The following is a 24567-nucleotide window of genomic DNA, read 5'->3' as shown; positions in this document are numbered from 1 at the left end:
GGTTGCTCTAGAATAAAAATGGAACACTGCTAGCAAAACTCAGCACTTCAGGCTCTTTGTCACCACCAGCATATACTTGCTATAATAATAACAATAACTTCCCACTTACATAGCATTTCTTACTATCAAATCATTTGACAAGCTTTAAATTATTAATTCTTTTTTCTCTTTCTTCCAGTTTAAGAGGCAGAAATGTCCAGAATGTCCCTCCAAGGCTAGAACTGTAATATAAAGCATTTATATACCACACCCATGGGTCACACCTTGAAAAAGCAACAAAATCCCTGCAGCCCCTCTCAGTGAAGGTGAAAAGCTGCAATATTCATGGCAAAAGGCAATCCCTTGCTCCTTTTCTCTCCCAAGCATCTGTTTCTCTTCCTACCTGCCCAGTTCATCTTCTGCCTCATTAAATGGTACAACCCCTTTCTCTTTACCATGGAATAAAAGTCTTGTACTTTGTAAAGTTCCTCCCATAATCTCAGCTCCAAAATGTTCTCAATGTGAAGAGCTCATCTCCAAAGACTGCAAAACTTTGCAATGTGTGGGATAAACAACAGCATTTATATTGCTGCAAATGGATTTTGAAAGCAATACAGTGACTGCTTTTCCTCCCCTTGGTGTTAATCACTCAAGTTTTCATTCAACTGCATTATTTGACCTCTGCCAGTCTGTGTTCCAGCTCTCACTATCAGTGCATCAGTAACCTTTCAAAAGAATAAAAACTTCAAAGATAGTGTTGCTGAAAGAAGTGGAATACTGATGGGAGAAGAGATTGTAAAGAAGGGGAAAAAAAGAATGAATAAATAAATAAAGAAGTAATAATAAGAGCAAAGACGAAATGCTGCAAATATAATGATTTAAAGAGATGTGAAAGGTCTTGAAATGCAATAAAAAAGAGGAGGGGGCAGAAAAGACAGAGTATGTTTTTCAAATCATTATTTAATGTTGTTTTGGCATTAAGTAAAAATTTGAATTCTCCAGTACTTTGAATAGGGAAAGGCATATAATTGTTTTTAGTTCACCTTTTGTTTCTCATTCTATTTCTTTTTCCAAATGGAGGGGAGCAGGGAGGGAAGCTCCCACTTTTAAAGACAGCATGGCACCATCCATTTTAACCTTCAACTCAGTCCTAATGGGAAGTCTTTCTTACCTTCAATGTTTTATTCATTGGTGCATCCTTTTGTTTATTGGTGCATTGATATAGGAAAAGATGTTACATGTCAAAAATCACTGTCTGCTTCTCAGCTTTTCACTTTGGAAAGTGACAAGGAATTTGAGCAGGACTGATATCAAAGTTGGATTTTTCTCCATGCCAGAAAAATACAGAACAGCAAGTTGAAATGCAAAATTAATTTGGGGTGTTTTTTTCCCCAATGTGTCTAAAATTGGACTGTTAGTTTCCTGTGGACTTGCAATCATAATGCAATCATGTGACTAACCAGCAGGTCTTTATACTGGTACATTTCCATACTTCCTCTAGTTAGCAATGCTGAACAGACTCATTAACTGAAGTTGCTCATAAAAGCAGGACTGCTCACCAGTCAGGGAAAAGACTCTCAAAAATGAAATTATACCCCACACTTCTACTCAGTATTTTTGTGAATAACTTGTTGCTAACTGCCAAGAAGAAATCTTGTATTGTGAAAATAAAAAAAGTTAAAATCCCACCTCAAATAAATCTTATCCATGTAAAAGAAAAAAACGCAGCAAACATTGGTTGAACAAATTCAGTTTTCTGTTGCATAGCTCCCCTTTAATAAATCAAGAATTATGTAAAAAAGGACAATCTTTTACCCTTCTATTTAAAACAAACAAAGCTGAAAGGACAGCAAACACCTACCTTTTCTTCTTGATAGATGATGACAAAATGTTGTCCTGAATTGCCTTACATTTTGAAGCCTGTTCAAACTGGTAAATTCCATTTTTATTATGAGTTGTTCTGTTAAAAGGGAGCAGGAGGAGAAAAAGCAATAAACTTTAAAAGAGAGAACATATTCTACCAATGTTGTCACATTTACTTTATTATGCCAGTAGGATTATAACCATTGATTTAGCCGAAAACATTACTAAAGAAACCTTACAGACTTCTATTGTGAAGCTCTTGTTATTAAAAGAGAGTTTTCTGCTAGGCACTATAAAATATTTGGTTGTTTAAAATAACTCTATTTCATAGTCTGAATTATAATTTCCACTTTACACTGTAATCAGCAAATGTAATTTTAAAAAACAAATGAAATTGAAAGCTTCTTGAACATTGAGTTTTGAAGATATTTAATATATTCACTAGTAAAATATTCAGCAGATGTGATTTCTAAAATTGCTGATGAAATGCAATATTTGGAGTGAATATAATATATACAGGAAAGTCCATCCACAGGTGAAATGGATCTTCGTACTTTGACCTTAACTTACTGATTCAAGTATAATACTTCCTGCCTTGTTTATTCTTTATTTACACAAAAAGAACAAATATTTGTAAAAGGAGCCGGGGAAGTGTCAGATAGTGATCTTTAATTCCTGTCTTATTTTCACCAAACTCCTGTGTGGTCCTCTTGCTCTGGGCAGTCCTTGTAGAAGAATGAGATGTAAATTAGTAAATGACTGAGATACCAAGGTCTTATTCCATTCACCTCAGTTCATCCTGAATCTATGTCCAATCTCATACAATCACCCTCTTCTAACATAGCCTTCCACTCTGTAGATTGCCATTTATCCTAAAGATTTCTTCTCTGGCATTATTTTCCCTGCCCCTCACCATGTTCTTCCCTGCCACCTCCCCCTCCTCTTTCCTTCTTTCCACTGATTCATTACTTACAGAACCCTTGGATATTGCAGCCTTTTGCTCAAACCAGAAGTAGAAACACAGAAGAGAGAGGGGCTGTGTGCTGTTCTTAGAGAACAAGTGAAACATCTCTGCACAGAGGCACTCACACAAGAGAAAGGCCTTCCTGCTTTGTGCTTCTGAGCCATCACTGCTTGCTGACAAGGACCAAAACTTCACCTTCTACAACATGGAGACCCCTTGGCAACAAGATTTCTGACAAGCTGATTTTGAAGACTTGCTTGGGAAAGATGCCACAGAACCACAGAGTGGCTGAGGTTGGAAGGCATCTCTAGAGCTCATCTAGTCCAAACTCCCAGCTCAGGCAGGGCAACCTAGAGAGAGTGAGCAAGGACTGTACCAGATGCTTTTGAATATCTCCAAGCACAGACTCCACAACCTACCTGAGCAGCCTGCCAGTGTTCAGTCACCCTTACAGTGAAAAAGTGATGCCTGATGGTCAGAGGGACCCTCCTGTGTTCCAGTTGGTGACCACTGCCTCTGTTCTAGCACTGAGCACCACTAAGAAGAACTTGGCTCCATCCCCTGCACCCTCCCTTCAGGTATCAATAAGGTCTCTCCTGAGCATTCTCTTCTCAAACACTTCAGATAAGCAGACTGACTGAAGAAGAAAGAAGAATAAATGCTTGTTTATTTTGCTACTGAGCTGACTCTCATGGTCATAGCTGACAGGGAAGGAAAGAACCACCTTTCTTTTTCTTTCCATGGCCCATGAATTTTCTAGAGTTAGTCACCCCTAGTAGCAATTTCCACAGGATGTAGGCTGCAAAGGAGAGAGAACAGCCCTCTTCATTTCTTCCCACCACCAATAAATTCTTCCCAGTATACACTCAGTGGCCCTGAGGAAGTATCCAGTCTGTATGCCCCTTGTTGAGGGAAACAGTAAGACAACACAACATAAACCTCTATCCTTCCAGTTCTGCAGTGACTTCAATAGATAGTAACAGCTGGCACTGCCTACTGAGAGCTCCTTGGCCGCCTTTGCATACAGCTCTTTATCTCATTTTTTCTCAAGGAGTGAAATACAAATAGCAGAAGGCTCTCAGAGCACACAGTTCAGAGCTAAGAACTCTGCAGATCTCACATAGCAAGTGCTAGCAAATATTCTGCCTAAAAAATTTATGTACACAGGTTTACTGCAGCTTGGTCTGCATGGTTCTGTCTATGCAGAACAACCAGGTAGGCCCTTTCCAGTTCTCAAACAAATTTAGGTAGCAATACTTCCTCTCATTCTTCCTCTCTCTTGCTTCTCTAACTTAGTAACATCAAATGATTATTCTGCAGCTGCAGCTTAAAATAAGAGAAATGGCTACAGGCAAAAGTTTAGCTGCCTAAAGAGCATCTTAAAGAAATAGAAAGGAAAAAAAAAATTATAAAAGCAGAGTGCATGTTACTGCTGCAAATAAGCCTTTCATTATAACCAAAACCTAAGATGCTGGATGCTGATTTGAGAAGTGGCCCCAGCCCTCCTGAGCCACCACTGGCCAGAAGAGACTGTCTAACATGTGAAGACTGCCAAGTGGATGACAAGTCAAAGCAGGCAGCTAGGTTTGATCAGCTCCCTGCAAGGGGCATTAGCAGAGTACCAACATTCTTGCACAACTCTGCGCAGACAACCATTACAAGTCCTTACAGCTTCCTATTAATTTATGTCTTGAGATCTGTGGGGCAATGAATAAATATTCTCTCAAATACAAGCTTTACAGACTTTTAGTCCTTTTAAAAATTTGTAAGATCAACACAAGCAAGTTGCCTCACTTTTTTAATACACAATTGTTTTCAGGTAATCATTTTCAAGACCTGAAAAATTCAAAAAAGAGGAAGTCAGAGAAAAAAGAGAACAAAATAAATCCCTATTCTGTTTTGTCATTAAAGCCTCACAATCACTTTTACAGCCACATGATAGATCACCAAAATGCTTCTTCTGTGGCTTTTTGTACATAAAATTTACTTAACCCTCTTTATGTGGTGCAAAAGGTACAAAATTAAAACAATTTATTTTCAAGAGATGTAAAGCAATTACTCATTCCATTAAAAGTTAAATTTCTGAATTTCTGTTTCACTGTCAGAGTAGCCTCTGCTTCACATGAGTGAAATCTTTTTGCACTTAGATAAGATGGGTGTGCAAGAGACAGTCCAGACTTCTACTGCATTATTCACGGCAAAGTTGCGCAGACATCAAAGTCGGATTAAATTTCTGCTCATTTCAGACAATTGTGCAAAGCAACATTTACCACTAAATTAATTTACCTGACCCAGTGGATGACAGTCTTTGTTCACTACTTAGAGCAGCACTACAACTTCTGCAATGAAATCAGTAATGTGCCTAACAACGCAGGTATCAGGCTACATTCAACTAATTTTGTGAACTATTAAGCTAAATGAGAATTTGAAGTAGAAAAATTCTGTTGGCTTGAACTCATAAAACTGATGATACAGGGAAATTTCAGCTGTATTTTCCCTAGGGCTTAGATGTTCTCAAAGCCAATCTCATTGGACCAAATCTGAAAAACAGGGGCTTTTTTAATCATATATGAACAGCTTGAGGACCACATACTTCCTATGGTAATTCTAGGAACTCAAGAAGTACACCATCTGTACTTTAATAAATCCACAGTAGATTAAGACCATGTGCCTTATCTATCAGCACGTTTTTATTCTATATCTTGCTCTCAGGAAGACAGCAGATCATCAAACTGTAAAATGTTTAAGACAAGGACTGACTCCATCTTTAGACAGAAACTATATGGAAAGTCCTTTTTCTGCTCCTGCAGCATTCAGTCCTGAGACAATAGGGAACCTTAGTGCAGGAAATCACCAGACAGAGGGGTATTACAAGCATTCTGGGTGAGCAGAAAGGTGCAGGAAGGAAAAGCAAAGACACACCCTTTAAAAACAAAACTAAACCCAACCCCAGTTATCAGATTAGGAAAATGGGATGGGCATAAGATGGAGGAATGATAGGGAAGACAAGAAAAGAAAAAAGGCAGATGGAAAAACTGGTGCTGTGAGTTATACTGTAACACAAAGATTAAAAGGTCACTCTTCTAGATATCCCTCAAAATCAGGTAGAAACTAAGAATGTGGGATGAGATATTCAAAATTTCTCAGAACTGAACTGTCTGGCAGCAGTGAAAGCAACAAAAATTTCACCTCCCTAGTAAGTCCACCCTGAAAGTAAGGGAAAATCCCACTCGTTGGCTATTTACTCCACACCCAGCATAATAAGTTGTTGCTCTTTTCTATAGCTTCTTGATCTTGTCTGTCTGAAGCAGCACAAGAGCTCTAAGCATGTTCCAGCTGAGCATCTCCAGCTAAAAAGGATAACTTCTGTATGCAAAATTGCACATTTTTATCATTCTACCAAAATGGCACTGAATAGCATTATCCAGATTGCGAGTATCTTCTTTCTTAATCTCTCCCTCAAAGAGACTAATTTATATTTGAATCTCATCATCTGTTAGTTGAATACTATTGAAAAACCCAAAATCCATACTTCCATAGGAAGGGTGCTCTTAAGTGCTATCTTTGACACTATTTCAAATTAATCAGATGATAAGAATATAGTGATGTTTTTAAAGTTCACAACACCTTGATTAATAAGGCAATACACAATTTAAATTCTTGGTGAAATGGACTATAAAAATTGCTTCATCAAACCTCAGGAGTAAGAATTTGTCTTGAAACATTAATCACAGCAACTGTTAAAGGCATTGATCCTACTATCTTTCTTCAAGCTCCTATAGACGTATTGCTTACCTAAGGAATGCTAAATTTGGTCTTTAACACAAACTGCATCTTGAAATTATTTGAAAGATCTTCCAGTGCATTCACCAGGGTTATGTATAACATCAGATACTTTTTATTTATAAAATCCATAAACTGCATGACAGGTAACATGACAAGCAACATTCAGAGCCTCATGGTAGGTGAAGTGAAAAGAATAAGGTACTTACACCAAAATCATGTTACAAGGGCACACAATAGAATGACAGAGCAGTTTCACTTGGACCAAGTAAACAGAAACCTTTCACCACTGTCAGAACATAAATATGTCCTGGCAGCAGCTTTCAACTGAACACCTATTCATTTAGACAGAACTAATACATGAGGCATGGGTTCAAAATAGGCTCCTAAAATATATCTGCATGCATCACTTGAGGATGAAGGGGCAAAATATTAAGAGAGCAGAAAAATTAGTGAAGTGGACCTCCACTGCTGACTAATCTAAACTATAGTAAATTATTTGTGCAATATACTAGGCTACTCCATAATTGTGGTATTAGCCTGTCTCTTTTCCCCCTTCTGACTGCCTGAATGCAGTATTTTGTCAGGAGACAGAATGTACAGGTCTCTGTAGCATTGTTAATTAAGTATAGCTGTTTATTTCGTAGGCCTGCATACAGATCGGCTGCTGAGAGAGGAATTGGAGAAATCAACACTATGGAACACTGTATTAATAATAACTTGTTTACCCATAGCTTCTCAAATCACTTCCTCCCACTGGTCAATTACCTCAGTGGTCTTTACCCCATGCTTGCCCTGGACCTGCAAAGACAGAAAGCAAGCTGGGGAAATAGTAAGTGAATGCCTTAAAACTGGCAACACAGACTAACAGAGTAATGGTGGTCAGCTCTTTAGGGTACTGCTGCCTTGTTTCTTTTATATAAAGTATACATAAATAGTGCTATTTTTTAACTTCTCTTGCAGGAGCTGGCATGATTTATCTATTACATATTCCTGGGTAGTATAATAGGAGCTAGAATTTCTTCCTAAATTTAACCTAGCACACCCTGGGTCTCATAACAAAGAAAATACTACCTAGCTTCTCTTACTATTTTCATTTTCCCCTGATAAGCACTAGCAGTACTGAGTCTTCTGTTCTACTATTAATGTAACCACTAAACAAACACAGATGGGGAGAGAGGAAAGACCAAGGATCTAAAGGTGAGAAAAATGCAAGACTTCTTTTTTTGGTTGTACTGTTGAAATAATAAGAAGGCTGTATTTAAGAAAATATAAACTGTACTTGCAGTTACAGCTCAAAAATTGAGAGGACAGTATGAGGCACAGATAGGAGAATCTGCCAGAGAACATACTATTGCACTACAAATGACACTGGTTCCATGAATAAATCTGGGGGCTACTAGACATATCTTACTAACAGTGGCCTTTCTTTTCAGTAAGAAACCCTACTAAGAGGCACAGTAGGCTGTGAAATGATCCCAAGACTAGGCATGCAAGTCGCACTGTAGAGGCAGTCACATTACCCCAATTAGCTAAGGCTTAACAAGAAAAAGGGGTAAGCAACGTCCTGTAAGAGACAAACCACATCATCAAGGTTATTTACTAAGGCACAGATCTTCAGAGAACTTTAGGTGCCTGGTCACCATGTATTTAAACACTGCTGCACATAATAGCTGCCTAAATATCTAAGAGAGTCTGATCCAATCCCCTGCTTTTCATCCTTTCATCCTTCAGTTTCATCCTTTTAAAAGTATTACTCAAAGTAAAATAACAGATTAGCTTTCAATACTGCAAGGCAACAGAATAATAGGGCCTTAGAGATTCTTTGGGAGATGTCTGGTTACAAATATGCCTCCAACAGCAAAGGAAACAATGATAAAAAAGATTAGCTTGTGACTGTGAAGATTGTCTAGATTACTTTTACTTGGAGGTCAAGAATAGTGCCTAGGTTTTTTCTTTTTCCTATCCTGGAAACACCCATGTATATCCTCTTACTCTTATGCAGGAAAGGGCATTGCTGCCAATAATACAGCAATGCCATTCAAATGATCAGGGTTGTTTTGGAGAACCACAGTACCCCACAGCACACTGGAATCTAATTCCTATTGACCAGACCATCCATCTCCATCACTGAGGGACTGCTCTGAACTCCTGAATGAGTCCAGATGCTCTCTGGATCAAGCGTCTCCAGCCTGGCCCTTAGCCAGGCCTAGTCCAGCTGCTGCCTGGATCAAACCCCTCCAGCATGGCTCCCTGCCCAGTCCTGCTGCTCTCTGGATGAACTAACAGCTCCTGGTCAGTCCAGTCCAGCAGCTCTCTCTCCTTTCTCATTAGCCACACATGCACCACAAACCCCTGTCAGGCCAGCTTACTGAGCATAGTCAGTCAGGTGAGAAAGCACATCCACTCTCGGATTCAGCTGGCAAGACATCTCTCCAAAGACACTACAGTTACAGGAGCTTGAGTATATTGAAACTTTCTTTGATGAATTATTTACTTGACACACTTTTGCAGACACTTAGTCATGAAGAAATACAATTTCAAGCTGACAAAAACTAGCTTCAAATTGGTGTCAAAATCCTCAAAGTAGAATAAGGAAAAATACATATTTAAAATCACAATCTCACTTGCCCTATTACAAAGGTAAAAAAAAATGACATGGATTTTCAGACCTCTTTGGTATGTATTGTTTCTACTTTCATTGCTCCAGTTGAGTTTACTGACAGCAGATGGGAAAGAGACTGTTCTCTGAAGTGCTCTCTGTCAGCATTTCTAGTCAATTCAACTCCATGGTATACACAGAGAGCTGAATGCAAGGAGATGCAGCTCAGAAACTAGTAGGGAAGAGCGTGAGGAGATGGGCTGGGGGAAACCACAGAGACAGTCCAAAACACAGTGGAAAGAAGAATGGAGTAATGGCTACAAAACAAAGCAAAGCAGAACAGTACATACTGCAAAAACCAATATCAAGAGGGGGAAAGACGGGGGAAAAAAGCAGAAAGGGAAAAAATGAGAACAGGAAAGAGAAGCAGGCTAGAAGCTCATAACAGCAGGTAGGAACATTTGGAGAATTCTGTTCCTTTTCTTTCACTCTAACTTTGAAAGATGCTATAAACTTACAGCTTGTGAAAGTTTTAAATATTGAGGGAAAGAGCACAAGAGTATCTCATCAGAAACACGTAAGAAATGCACTGTTAGGGTACACTGCAATCATTACTGCAACTAACATCACTTGCATTCACTTAGGGAAAGCATAGGCTGTCAAATTCAGCTAGACTGAGTGAGATGGTGGCCTCAGTAAGGTTAACTGCACTGTCACCATTGTCTTCAACACAACCAGGACATCATAGTTTCTGTGAAAGACCCAATTCTTAAGTTCTTCCTAATTTTTATAATGTGTTTTTGACCATAATATACATTAACATATAATAGTCATGGTAACTGTAAAGGTAATAATGGCATATAAAGTAAAAGAAGAAAGCAAAATATTTCAAAACTGCTTCTTACATAGTATTGATCTCATGTGTGGATTACACCACCATCTTCTGCACTCTTAGTTTTCCTACAGTGTGTGGGGACCCAAGAGCATAAAAACAATAGTCATTAGTATTGAAGTCTGCATGTAAGGCACAACGTTTCACAGCTGATTTTACAAAGTACCTCCATATTAAACTTCACAGTATAAAATAACAGGCTGTAAAGCAAAAATCTATACTGATCTAGAAGGTCAAGACACAGGATCAAATGAATGGGCTCCCACAAAGTACAATGCCAACCCAAAACTAAACAGGCTTCATATGTCTTGCCTTCGTTGTAAATAAATGTAAATGATAAATCTGTATTTTTAACTAAATACAGATTACAAAAACAGTAACAGCATTACCCAGCTCCAGCTCCACCTTCCTGGAAAGGAGAATAAAAAGATACCTGGAACGTGTCATTCAGCAGGCACTTTTTACATCGTACGCTAACAAAATTTCTCTACGCAGTATTTTATTGGGCTCGAAACCAACGGCAGAGTGACAGCCGTCAAAAAGAGGGCCAATGGACAAATAATTCATTATAGTTAAAGCAAAGTGCCATTTGCCCTAATAATCGCTAAAGCTCTCTCTGATCAAGCTACCGAAACAAAAGCGAGAATGAACCGGAGCGAAGGCGAATTTCTGCTTTTGCAGACCCGACCTCCCGGATCCACCTGCGGGCGTCCAGCCCGTACCTGTTTTCGGTCTGAGGAAGGGGCGTCAGGGGAGACCTGAGGGCTCGCACCACTTTCGGCGTGACAGCCGCTACTCCTGCGTCCTCCTCCCAGCCCCTGGCAAGCGAGACGGGAAAACAAAGTTGTCAGGACCAGTGATTGAACATCACCCGGCGAGAGCGGCGCCGCTCTCCTGCCCACGACCCGCGCCGAGCCCAGACCGAGCCGGGAGCACCGCCAGGCTCCGCCGCGCCCCGCGGGGCTCGTCCCGCTCCTCCCGCCCTCCCCAGCCGGCTCCGGACCGCGGGCGAGGCCGCCCGGCCGCCCTACCTGGCGCGGAGGGGCTGCTGGCCGCCCAGGCGCAGGAGACAGCCTCCCAGCAGCAGGCTGCCCAGCGCCGCGGCCAAGGCGATGACAGCCCGCATGGTGCGCTCGGCAGCGGCGGCCGTCGCAGCTACGGCCCCATAGTATTTAAGGGAGGCTGCGGGGAGGGGGAGGCGGCCATGGCAGCCACAGGGTCTCTGCGCTCCGCCCCTCGCCCGCAGCCCTGCGCCGCCGTCGCCATCGGCCCCCCCTCCCGCCGCGGCCGCAGCGCGGGCCCGGCCCGCCGGTGCTGGCGGGGAGCGGCCGGGCTGGGCCGGCGTGAGGGCGGCACCCGGGCCGCCTTTGCTATCGGCCTGTGCCGGCCGCCGCTCGGGGCGCTTCCCGCAGCGCTTCCCTGTGTCGAGGGCGGCGAAGCGAGGGAGTCGAAACTGCCCAAACTTTAATGGGGGAGAGGGGCGCCCTGCAGGACGGCGGCGGGAGCAGGGTGCGGGGCTTGCCTGGCGAGGGCAGGCAGCCCTGCCCCGTGGCTGGTGTACTGAAGCTGCTGCTGCTTCAATAGCTCTTTCTCTGAATTAAAATATCATAGTCAATGTGTCCTGTGTTTCGTCTCATAAAAGGTATATTATAAAACTATGTATATTATAGATAAAAATGACTCCACGTGGAACACTGTGTGTGTGCAGCTCTGGGGCCCCCCAACATGAGAAGGCTGTGACCCTGTTCAGAGGAGGGCCATGAACCTGATCTGAGGGATGGAACACCTCTGCTCTGGAGACAGCCTGGGAGCTGGGGTGCTTCAGCCTGGAGAAGGCTCTGGGGGGACCTCATTACAGCTTTCTGAAGGAGGCCTACAAGAAAGCTGGGGAGGGACTTTTTAACAAGGGCATGTAGTGTTAGGACTGGATGGTGTTAGGACTGCATGTAGTGTTAGGACTGCATGTAGTTTAAAGCTGGATGGCTTTAAACTGAAAGAAGACAGGTTTAGATGGAATTTTAGGAAGGTATTCTTTGCTGTGAGCATGATGAGGCACTAGATCAGATTGCCCAGAGAAGCTGTGGATCCTCCATCCCTGGAAGTGTTCAAGGCCAGCTTGGATTAACCTGACCTAGTGGAAGGTGTCCCTGCTTATGGCAAGGGGTGGTTGGAACTAGATGATCTACAAGGTTCTACCCAGAACATTCTATGTGTCTATCATTTGGAGTGGCTTTGGTAAAGAAATGCTTCTGTAGTAAGCTTGTGTCTTTCTACCTCTACCTGATGGTGCATTCAGTGTTGCTTTCACAAGCCATTGGTATGAGAAACCTAGTAAGGTGACAAGGTGCCAATAACAAGTTCCCCTTTATTAAAAGTGGGTAGAAGAGATGCTGTGACTTACAGTAGCCTTTCAATCGTGAGCTGACACCTTGTTTTTGCAGATTCTATCCTTCATGTTTTCTGTATCTGTGAGCATTTCCTTAAGCCTTGGAGCTGCTGATCATCAAACAATGGCTAGAAAGTCTCAAAGTAAGAGCTCTGCTGCTCCATATTAATGAAGTAACACAGACTTGATATTGTGAGTGGTTAGATATGACAATAAGAAGCAGCAAGCCTCTAGGAAGTGCACCAGAGGAACAGCACAGCACCGTCTGTGACTGTGGTGGGGTATGCAAGGAAACATCTAATGATATTTTTGGGGCATTTGTTCGCTTGCTGGTGAGCAGGGCTGTGGGTGCTGGTGGGAGGGAGCTAAAAGCAGTTGGCTGGTGTCCCAAGGGGTTGCTGACTGGCTCATTGCACAGTCCCCTGGGAGCACAGCTCAGTTGTCTTCTTGGCTTTGAGGTACTTAATTGTAGTAGCAAAACAAAGTAGCAAAACAAAGCCAGTTTTGAAGACTTCTGAAGTCTTGAAGAAGTTTGCTGTTTCAAGATTGTTGTGAATCTCTAACCAGCAAACTTCTGAATTGTTGTGATTGAATGTAAATGTCTGGAATGTGAAGGTGATTCATCACCATTTCCCAAAAGCTTGCTTTGGGCCTATGCTATAAAACCAGTTGACACTGTATACAAATAAGTCGGGGGGCAAGCTTTTCAAGGTATGTGTATATTGATCAGCAGATATTAGAAATATCAATCCCTTGTCATCTCTGTAAAACATGAAGGCTTCTGCTTATGTTAGTGGATATCATCAGCTATTTTGTAATACCCATTAAATACCCTATGCAAAACAATAAGTCTTTCATCTTAAAAGCCTAGTAGTATTCAATTCCAGCTCTGAATCAAAGACAACTAAGAATTACAGTCCAGAAAAAGATTTGGCTTTTGCCCTCACTGTTATTTCCCTCTGCAATACAGTTTTCCTGTGAGTCCTGAGGTATCACTGTCAGCTAATCCATGGGAAATTTAGTGATGCCAGTGAGGACATAATATTTTAAGTTAGAGGTCTGCTGCCAACACTAGTCTATAGTACAGTAAAGATTTCTTTTTCCGAGATCAGAAGGTTAATCCTTGTGTCATATTAAAGTTTTTGCAAAGAAAATGGGAAGATTATAAACTGAATGTGTTTAGATTAGACTTGGCACTTGGTGCTTGTTGTTTACTAACAAGTTTACAAATAGGTATTGATTGATTGTCACAGTATCTTTAAATGTTACCAGCCTTAATTTCCTGGCACAGCAGCTTAGTAGAAAGGTTAAGTGACCTTACTAAACGGTGAGATAAGAATCAATGGTGAATCAGGATTCAAATTTAGGAATATTGGATTCAAAAGACCAAGTTTCTCTTGTGTGGTGTTGCCATATCAGAAGTCATGGTGTCAGGTAATGTAATGCAGAGGGTCAAAGTGATAAAGGTACAGGTGCCAAAGATGCCACACAGGAAAAGACAGAGACTTAACAGTGTACATAGAGTCCCATCTCATCATCCTCCTCACAGCTGGAAGCAGCTGCATTTTGGCAGCATCCCCCATCCTCTGATTCCCATTAGCTTCTGAAGTCAGCAGGAATTGATAATTGCTGGCTTGCACAGAAGGAAGAGATCACTAATCAGCCAGGTGGTATCATCATGACTTTGTTACTGAGCTCCTACAGCTCTACTTAGCTGCTAATTTCGAAAAGCAAAATGCAGCCTTGGTTATCATCCATGAAAGGCTGCTGTCCCCCAGGTCAGCAGGATTGCATCTCGAAAGGAGTCTGGTGGAGGTGCCTGTAGGGCTGCTGGTCACATGGAGCCAGCTTAGCCTTCTTACTTCCAGCAGCTAAATCATATTAAGAAGCAATTAATGTTCATTAAATGCTTTCCTAGTGCTGCCTTCTCATCTAAGCAATGGCTGTCATAGAGATATTAGTTATTGCAAATAGGAGGAGAAATGACTGTTACAATTAACAAGAAGAGAAAGATGTTCAGTGAAACTGGAGTCCCATGTTCTGGGGAAGTATGAGAGGCCCCAGAGTGAGGTGTTGGTGCAAGACAACTATTTAGGTATTTTTAGTGCACTCACAATATGCTTTTAGCAAAAAGAAACTTCCAGCAAATTCACCAAACAGACATGTGTTTCAAACTGGGAAAAAGTCATTGGTTCATTGCATTTCACAACTTCATTTATTTCCACCCACGGTTTTGGGCAACATGGTTTTACATAATGATAAACTGCGAGAACTAAGGTGCCGTCTGCCAGACTCCAGGACATCAAATGGCCCCAGTCATTCCACTAAAGGAAAATCACAAAAAGCAATGCATTCCTATTCCCCCTTAAAATAAAAAATGTCCAAAATAAATAATCACCTTATGTGGCTGTTGCTGCTATGCTTTTTATCTCGCCTTAATGTTTTTTTCTCTTTTTTTTTTCTCTATTTTTTTATTTTTTTGTGTCCTGAAACTTAAAAATTAGGCTTTATTAAAATAATAATTTAATAACTAAACTCAGCCAGCAAACAGTCTGTTGGGATCAACATAAAGCTAGCTAAATTATTAGGTGTTTAAAAGCAGTTACATGTACCATCACTTTGAGATGTTCATCAAATGTGCCAGTGATGACTCATCCAGTCAAGCACCATTCACTCTTTGGAGAAGGTCAAGGTGAAAAAAAATCAGGGCACCTGGAGAAGTCTTCAGGACTCTGTCTCATAAGATGTCATTCTGACAGAAGCACAGAATATTCTGAGTTGGAAGGGACAGACAAGGATCATCAAGTCCAACTCTTAAGTGAATGACCTGTATGGGGATTGAACCCATGACCTGGTATTATTAGCACCCTCTTCTAACCAACAGCACAGCACGACTTGCTTCTTGTGCACAAAATTAATGATTTTTCACTGTTGTAAGCTATCTTTTTATATCCATCAGAGTAAGATATTGTGTACACTTCACCAGATTCCTTTATACAGTTTAACTGAGAAACTAGCTTCTCCTCTTTAGCAATGATGATCCAGCCCAATGGCAGATAAATACTCGTTGCCAAAAATGCATCTTGTAGCATAAGCAGACTTGAGGCCGGTAACTACTGAAAATGAGCTCTCTACTGCCAGCCTCTGTGTGAGCCTTCATCCAATTAAGGGCACTGCAGGCATGTGCCCATGGCTGTGGTTCAGTCCAGTGTGTATGCTTTTCAAAAGGAAGCTGATGGGCCAAGAAGATCTGAATTACAATGAGGTACAAAGGAAGATTTTAATTCAGAAACCTAAAAACTTGCAAGTTGTTAATCTGAAGGGACATAATTTTTTTCCCATTCTCTTTTCTTCCTCAAGGCTCTCTGCACGACATCTTAACATGACACTATGCAAAAGGCCATACTGGGTCAGACTAGAACAGTGTGTTCTTCAGGCAGTGCCCAGTAGCACAATCCCAGGGGAGAACTGTGCAGTGATCCATCCCTAGGACCCTTTCTCAGCTTCCAGCAATCAATGGCTCAGGGTATTTCTGAGCTAGAGCTAGCTGTGTGTTTAGTTGCCTTTCATAGATTTTTCTTCCATAATTATGTCTAATTGCTTTTTGAAACCATGTAAACTTCTGGCACCAACAGTAGCTTGTGCCAATGATTTCCATCCAAGATGAATCCTTCCATTACAATTAGCCCAGGAACAATTTGCAAGTCTCTGTTGTTATTTGGAACTCTGATCTCCTTCGCTGAAGGAGATGATGTGCTAAGTATTCTTTTGCAAGAATTTTACTACAGTTGCACAAAACAGCGCTTCTGTTAATACAAATTCACAGCATCCATTGCTAGAATTCAGTGGGAGTTATTACAGAGCATACTGTGAATGCAAATTAAAAATAATGCACAACACTCAACCAAATCCTAATGGACCAATGGCACAATGTCAAATACATCAGGAGCAAAGTCTTCTAATACAATTATTAAAACCCCAAGCAAACAAACAAAGCAAGTAAATTAGCACTGACAAAAACTGTTGGAGCAACATTTACTCGTCATAGATCAGCATGCAGAGTGACTGTACAGCTCCCAGAGGCTTTTAAAATGCCTGCATGGCTGAAGGGGGAATATGCTCCAGGGATGTCATATAATGGAAGAGCTCTCATTGGGCACTGTGGTCAATGGTTAAGGTAATTAAGTCAAACTAAACATTTCTTTCCGTCACTGAGTGTGACACAGTGTGTCCAGCTGCCCATCTGTAGAAAAATCCTATTTGGGATCACGTGTTTGTTGAAGTGTTCATATGAAATACACAGTGATTGAATGAGAGGCCATAGTGGAGTCCAGAATCATCCTTTATGATACAAGTGATGGGGTGTGATTGTCAGTCAGCATCATTTATGTTTATGAAAAATCAGAGCAACAATTCAGGGGAAAAAATGCATGATATGAGCAAATAGCAGGGATCACTTGGAAGAAGAAAAAAAAAAACAGGGGCAGGAGTATGAAGGCCTAATCTTGGGAGGGGAAGATTATCCACTGAGTTTCATCCAGGAGGGTGGCCTGACTGATCAGCTCCAAATGTCTTTTTGGGATCACAGTGTGCTGAAAAAGCTAGAGCCCTTTTGCTCTTTTTCTTTTTAATTTTTTTTTTTTTGCATTCCTATATTTCCTTTGTTGAAATTCATGGAGTACAATAAATGGAAAAATAAGCAAAAATCTTGTGCCAAAGTATGAGGACTGACTACTTCATTGCTATGGAAGAACACCACAGAAGTGGTACAGAGCACCATGAACTCATGGATTTGAGGGGTTTGGAGGAAGAAAGACAGGGCCTCTGTCTTTAAACTGGGAAAAAGCCATTAACCTCTCAAACAGAGTTAAAAATATAACTGCCCAGATTGTAGCCTAAACATATTCTTACATAATAGTGATTTTCACAGTCTCTTCTGCAGTAAAAATTGCTGAATGCTCCATAGAAACATAGCAGCTGCAAATCCTAGATTTTCCTTCTTCTATCATCAGGTACTTCTTAGGCTATTTGCATTGGTGAAGTTAATGCTGATAAGCCTATGATACAAGGGGGGTGCCAAAGGGGTGCAGGTGAGGGATGTGGGTGTTCACAGCGGGACCAGCCAGACGGGGCTTGTGACTGGGATGCCTTGCTGTGGAAAGGAGATCACCTGGAGGAGAAACCATAACTCATGGAGCTGTATAGGAAAGTAATTGTGAGGGTGCTTGAGAGTCAGGGTTTGACAAGGTGCCTTAGCTCAGATGCAGCTTTAAGCACATGTTAACCTGGGGCCAGACTTGAGCTTCTGGTGAGACACCTGCCAGAGTGCTCTGAAAGCTCAGTGTGTCTCTGAAGTGAAACATCAGTGTTTACATGGTGCAGGGGGCATATCCATGCAGTGTTGAGGAAAATCAAGACAGTCATTGAACCTTTGGCACATCTTGGGAAGAAAAATAGTATAGGAGAATAAGCAATACAAAAGAATCTACTCTTAGCCTTAGAGTGACTTCCTGTTTCAGAATCATCAGTGAAAGCAAGGGGGGAAAAGACTCTACACAATTCTTTATTTCTGTTTGCCTAGTAACGTCTTGAGCCATTTATAAACTGGAACTGAAAGCCTTTACCTCCAAACAGAAATAAATCTGGGTTACTTTAAGAGCTAGCAAGATATAGAGACATTTGGGAATGCTTGCTGTAAACCAGAGTTGTCTCAGATGTCTTTTTTTCCCCATTCTGGAGTAATTATCTTTCTGAATGATGTTGGTTATAGACCAGAGTCCAAAATGGGCCAAAACATGACGGGGTTCATGCCCACATATGAGAGAGCCATCTCAGGCAGTGCATGGCCATTGCTGTCCTGCTGGGGAGAGGACTGGCAGTGGGGCAGCTGGATTGGTTCTGTGCAGCAGCACAGCCCCTCTCTGGCATAGAGAGAAAGTGAGAAACCTTGGCTGTGCTGTGGCCAAGGGCATGGAAGGTGGCAGGCAGAGGCCAAGGGAGAGAGTTAGGACATTTTCCTTCTCATGGCAGATCATCATCAATTGGACTCAGCTCGCTCTCTCTCTCTCTCTGTCTCTCCTCTAAACATGTAGTGCTAGGTATGGGGCTTCAGTAAATATGCTGATATCCCTTACCTCAGTGACAGGCCTTGCTGATTGTATTGCAATCACTTTCATTAAGCTCTGCAAATATACTGCCATTCCTGCAAAATCTGTCTGCTGGGTAAGCCAGAATCCCTCCTATGGTTCTCAGATAGTCACTTATCTATTTCTCTCTCTCTCTCAATTACTGTACTTCCAGAGAACACATTTTAGTTTATTATATCCAGTGCCTTTGATGGCCTGGCAGAAAATAATTAAGATCTAGCAGAGGGGAAAACCAAATGTAGCTTAGGACGAGTGAGTGTCATCTGAACAGAAGGGATCAATAACAGCTCTTATGTTTAGCATTACTTTCAGAACAGGCATTTAGTACCTAGCTTCCAGGTAAGACTTTCTGCAGCATATTGTCAGTTTCTTACAGATTGACCAACCTCATTTTTAACCTTGAGAGCTTTAACACCATACCAGTTATCTGGACATCCCCTACAGTAAACAAGTCCATCTAAATTGACTAAGTTTATAAATATGTGGTTTGCATACACCATATCTGAGTCTTCTATATTGAACAGTCTTGTCATCACCAGTAGATCTCAAGAAACCTAAAAATATGTCAGTGTTTGGGAAGAGGACCCAAAAGGGAGAGCAGGGAGCAAGGAGGGGAGGATGGAGGCTCCAGGACAGTGAAGAGGTGCATGGGGAGCATAGGGGATCAGTGTAGGGGACAGGATAGCGTGTGAAGTGTGTGGAGCCTGAGCACTAAGGGCAGAGGGGAGGGAGGATGAAGGCATTTTCAGCTGAGAGGAATGCTGATGCTTAAAGTACCATTATCATGTGCTGGGAGATGTGCATTTTAAATACCAGCATTTAAAATCCTTCGTCTTTAATGTTGTGTTTGCATATTGCATGAGTATGCATTTGACCGAATAGCTGAGTGTGTGTAAAAGTCAATTCTAAAGCAAGGAATCATCACTTGGAACCTGCAGCTGGAGAATTTATTCAGGCTCCCCAGATGCACTCAGGCTCAGCTTGGCTGTCCTCAAGAGCAAACTGAGAATTTAACAAGTAAGCAATATGTGAATTTTTTTTGATAACTGTTGGATAAGATCATGAAAAACTGAATGAGCCCCCTGCTGACAGCTGACCAGAGAGTACCACAGAGAGCAGCAAGCAGATGCAGCAGCACTTCCCTGAACTGCTCCAAACCACATTACTTGGATCTTCTTCAAGGAGAGACAGTGCTTCAGCATTTGCACCACCTTTTTTCATCTTGTGTGACTCAGTCTTCAGTAATGTGTATGATGGAATAATTTCCCTTTTTGGGGAAAAAAACCCCAACAACCAACAATCTTTTCACCATGGATGAGATTGAGACCACAAATTCAGTCCACATTGGAGGAGTTGGAACTAGGTCCCTTTCTCAACCACAGTGAACCAGATTTTCAGCTCTGAATTGCATGTTTGCATTTCTGAGGCACGTCAGCATCTAGCTGAGGATGATGTGTAGGGGCAGGTATCTGAAAGATCTGCTGCACAGGATATTTGCATGTAGCCTACTGAGCTCTGTTAAGACAGGAACCAGTCATGGGGCCCATTTCCTGTCTGGCCCAGTGATGCATGTCAAGATCTGAAGCAAGATGATCTCTGAAAATTAAAGGGTGCCAAGTAATTCAAAATTGTGACATATTGATTTCTCTCTTCAGACACCACATATTTCATAAAGCTGCAACACAGCACTATAACTCAATATTTGGTCTTTAATGACTGGCCCAGTTATAAATACTGTCCTACCATTTACTGACTTTTACTTTTATTGAGCATGTATTTTATCTAGACTTATAAACAGAGTGCAGACCATTTTTAACAAACACAAAAATATTTCAGGCCAAACAAAAGCAAGAACGCATTACTACGTGAGTGCACTTCCAATGCACGATGAGAAGGTGTTCCCAGATGTTCTGTAGGAAACTAGGGACAGAGGTGTGGGCCAGGAAGATGTGAGCAGAACAGGGAGAATAGCATTGGTAGAGCTCCAGTAGGAACCCATGCCCTGGGTACAAGTTGGCTGAGGTCCTAGGCTGCATGAGACATGGGTGGCATTGCTTTGAGCTGCACACTCATTTTCCACACACAAAGCATCAAAGCATTTTCCACAAACTGCAGCAGCTGTGCGAGGGGACAGCAGGGAAGGGAGAAGTGTTTTCTCCAAGCTCTGGGTGAAGAAACACTGAAGGAGCTCTGTGGTGGGCACGTGAAGATCAGATCTCTCCTGAGTTTTTTTCCTGGTTATAGCAAACAGGGATTATTTTCTGTAGGCTATAGCATGTGTACTCCTGTGTTCAGGTAAGATAATAGAAAAAGTGACAGAGCTCCCCCTCTGACCTTTGACTGTACTGATCTATTCTGTAATCAAAAGGGTAAAATAGTATAAAATTTGGAAATTTGGTTTATATTCCTGTCTGTAGGTAGTTACTTTTCTTTTATTTCAATAAAGAGAACATTTTTAGGAAATTAGGTAAGTTTTGAAATATAAACTTACCTTGCCATTCACAATTTGTTTTTAAATAGCCTATAGATACTGTGTTTACCTAGACAGGAAGCAAAATGAATAAATTATGTACAAACAGGCTGGTTTTGCCAGTTATAGATACAAAACCTTGTATGGGCTTCTGGTTTTAAAAGGAAGCTGAAATGATACATTTTTCATTGAAAGTATCAACCTCATTAGATCTGTTTATGTAAAAGATCTTTAAAAAACAAAGACACAAAATTTACTTTTATAGGACACAGATGGCACATCATAGCTCGGTTTCATATTATCAGATACAGTCATATGAAATATATACATCCATATCTGAACCATTCACCCTGGTTCCATTTATACTTAAATGAAAGATACTCACTTCTGGAGAGAAATTTATCTCATCCAAAAGTGAACATATTTAAGCTGATATTTCTTATCAGGTGTGTAAAAAACCCAGAGACACTGTTTTAGCTACAGGTGAGTAAAGCCATCTGAGAAATATTTAGGGGAATTGAAAGCGTTCATGTCCTCATCTAAAAAACACTTTTTTTTTTTCATGTATTCAGACATTATTTTATGAGGTGGCAGCAAGCTTTTAAATGAGTATTACTTAAATAGCCTGGCATACAGCTTCTACTAGAGATACAAGGCTGAATCAAGTCACATTTGACATGGACTAAGCTTGATAGATGTAGGGTTTAATTACACTTGCACGTTTAATTATGTGGGAAAAATAATTTAGAGACTTGGTATAATGCATGTTCCAATGCAGCCAACTTCCTGAAAGGTGCTTGTGGTCAGGTGGGGGGTTGCTCTGTTTCTCCAGGGAGCAGCTGGCAGAATGAGAGGGCAGAGTCTTAAGCTGTGCCAAGGGAAATACAGGTTGGACATTAGGAAAAAGGTTTTTTACAGAAAGAGTGATCAAGTTCTGGAATGGTCTGCCTGGGGAGGTGGTGGAGTCATCATCCCTGGATGTGTTTAAAAAAAGACTGGATGTGGCACTTGGAGCCATGGTTTCGTTGAGGTGTTAGGGCTGGGTTGGACTCAATGATCTTGAAGATCTCTTCTAACCTAGTGATTCTGTGATTCTGTGATGCTCTCATGGCATTATTGACATGAGTTGTCCTATCCATGGACACCCTGCTGTATTCACACTATCTACTTCAATTTCTCCTGAATTTAGAGCCAAAATTAACCTTTATTCTTTTCATGTAGAAGATGTCTGCCACACTCACCTTATAGGAGGTGGAATTTTTCAAGCACTTACCACAGAAATTAAAGGTGGTTTTGCTGTTAAATTCCCCAGAGAGCAGAATTAGTTGGTAGGAACTACATAGAGAAATCCTGCATCCACCAAAATAACTCTTCCATCATCTGAAGGGCTCTGGTACACAGGCTGGATGGTAATGCTGTGCAGAGCACTACCAGGGTTGTGGCTCATGCTGTTTATATTGAGAAAGTCACAAAGTGTGCACATGCTTTGGGAATTTGACTATCAAAAGTTCTTTCTTCTCAAATTTATACGAGACTTTAAAAGAATATTGGCTTGATTTTTTATTTGCATTCATGAGAAAAACAATAATTGACAAAAGTCTAGGTTCAAGTCAGTGAACCATAGGACCATTTAAGCTGGAAGACCTCTAAGATCATAGAGTCCAACTCTTAACCCAGCACTGCCAAGTCCATCACTGAACCATGTCCTTCAGTGCACACCTACGTGTCTCTACAGCTCATATTCTGTCAGGCTGAGCATGCTTCTTCAAGAAAAGCAGCTGCCACAGCATTTAATATACTACTGAGGCATAAATGTGCCAGGTGAATGGGCCTGGGCACAAAGAACCCTGAGAGCCTCAAAACATGGTGAATACAGACAGAGCCCAGCCATGCAGGAGGCCTTTCTGGGCAACAGTACAGCTGGAGTGTCTTAGTGAACAAAGAGAAGCTAAACTCCTTAAAAAAGAAAGGGTTGGCAAGAGTGTTAAAAAAGCTCTTAATCTGTAAAAAAAAAAAAAAGGACTCATGCTCCAGTTCCTGAGTTCCTGGAAAATTACAGTAAAATTAAAATAGAGCAATAAATCTGCTCATAAAAATCTCCTGTGAACATGGTCTAAGACATTTTGTCTGTTGCTTTTAAGTCATTGTATGGAATTGCAGAAATTGAAGTATTAAAGGAATTTCCATCATGCAAAACATCCTGCTATTCAATAAAAAGCTATTCTAATTTTGTAAATTCCTCCTGAAGAAATAAATGACTGTTATGGGGAAGGAAAAGTAGTAGTTAATGTAGATGGTACTGCCTCAGAAGCATAGTGAGTTTGGCTACACAAAGAACTTGTTTTATGATTATTCAGCTATTGCCTTTTCTCAAAAAATATTTACTGAGGAGTCCTGTTAGTTTGAAATAATAGTTTTTATAGGATTTCTTCAATGAACCTGCTATTCTTAATTTGACCCAAACAGACATTATTTGAGTAGCTGTTTCATACTATAGCCTAGCTTTATGTAAATAACTTTTTTATATATATACATGAGCTGGGATAAGTAATTTGTCCAGGATATAGCAGTGTATTATACTGCCATGGAATTAAAAAGCAAACAGTTTGTTCATGAGTTAGCTTCATTGTAAACTCTAAATTAGATTAGATTAGATTAGATTAGATTAGATTAGATTAGATGTGGTTGCCTTTCTCTGGCCAGAATTAAAATGTTAGACACTTTGAAGATCGGGAAAATATTCTCAGGACAAAATCTCAAAAAACTGAAGTATACCTGTGATTTAATTAGGCATCTTGTGTCATTTAGTGTTTCCCTCACTGCTTAGTCACTGGAGTAATGAGATTCTGAAAAGACAAGCTTTTCCTTTAAAAACTAAATTATTAGTCCTTAAAATTGCTGAGAAGAAGAAAAGTAGAAAGAAAACTCCTCAGTGCTTAAGAAACCAAAGAGAAAAAAAAATAAGGTCTTTTGGAAGAACTGGCGTGTTCTTATGCAGGTTTTTTAAAGCTGTGTTTGATACTATCAGCCATTAGTAACCAACTAATGTGGAAAAGAGACGGGGAAAATTTTTAAAATCATTTTGTACCCCTTGGTCCTTAGAAGGAAGTCCCAAACAATTAATGATCAGGCAGAAGAGCTGCAGCCTCTGGTGGAGCACAGTCCGGAGCCTGCTCCATCCCAGCGCAGCAGACGGCGAGCGGAGCGCGGGCCAGATTGCTCCTGTCTGGCACAGCTGGATCTGCTGCCTCTTCCTGGCACTCACGGACATTCACAGTGCTCACAGCTAAATGGCAAGGACCCTCAATCAGCCTCAACATCAACGGCTTTCTGCAGATCTCACAGCCCTGCTCAGCTCTGGGGCTCGGTGCCAGTGCCACAGTGTCCTAAAGGCGCGGGGAGGGATGCGGGGAAGGGGCCCCAGGGCTGATGCGCGCACCTCCCCTACCGGGTGGCACCGGGACTGTGCCTCCAGAGAGCAG

The 24567-nt window shown here is 41.3% G+C and overlaps 1 protein-coding gene across 3 annotated transcripts in view; it reads right to left on the bottom strand.

The window, feature by feature from the left end:
• ST8SIA6 (ST8 alpha-N-acetyl-neuraminide alpha-2,8-sialyltransferase 6) overlaps positions 1-11619 on the bottom strand; it is a 45474-nt gene extending 33855 nt beyond the window's left edge. The window contains exons 1-3 of one of the 3 annotated variants that reach the window (XM_054636028.2): positions 11115-11619; positions 10785-10901; positions 1841-1939 (exon numbers count right to left, since the gene is read on the bottom strand). In XM_054636028.2, coding sequence (XP_054492003.2) covers positions 1841-1939; positions 10785-10901; positions 11115-11209 — 311 coding nt within the window. In that variant the 5' untranslated portion in view covers positions 11210-11619. The remainder of the gene's footprint in view (positions 1-1840; positions 1940-10784; positions 10902-11114) is intronic. The other 2 variants (XM_054636038.2, XM_077174404.1) reach the window with 2 other exon arrangements.
• Between the last annotated feature and the right edge of the window lie 12948 nt (positions 11620-24567).

Source organism: Agelaius phoeniceus, chromosome 1, assembly GCF_051311805.1.
Source record: "Agelaius phoeniceus isolate bAgePho1 chromosome 1, bAgePho1.hap1, whole genome shotgun sequence".
Lineage (NCBI taxonomy): Eukaryota > Metazoa > Chordata > Aves > Passeriformes > Icteridae > Agelaius > Agelaius phoeniceus.
This window is presented reverse-complemented; position numbering and strand designations above follow the sequence as displayed.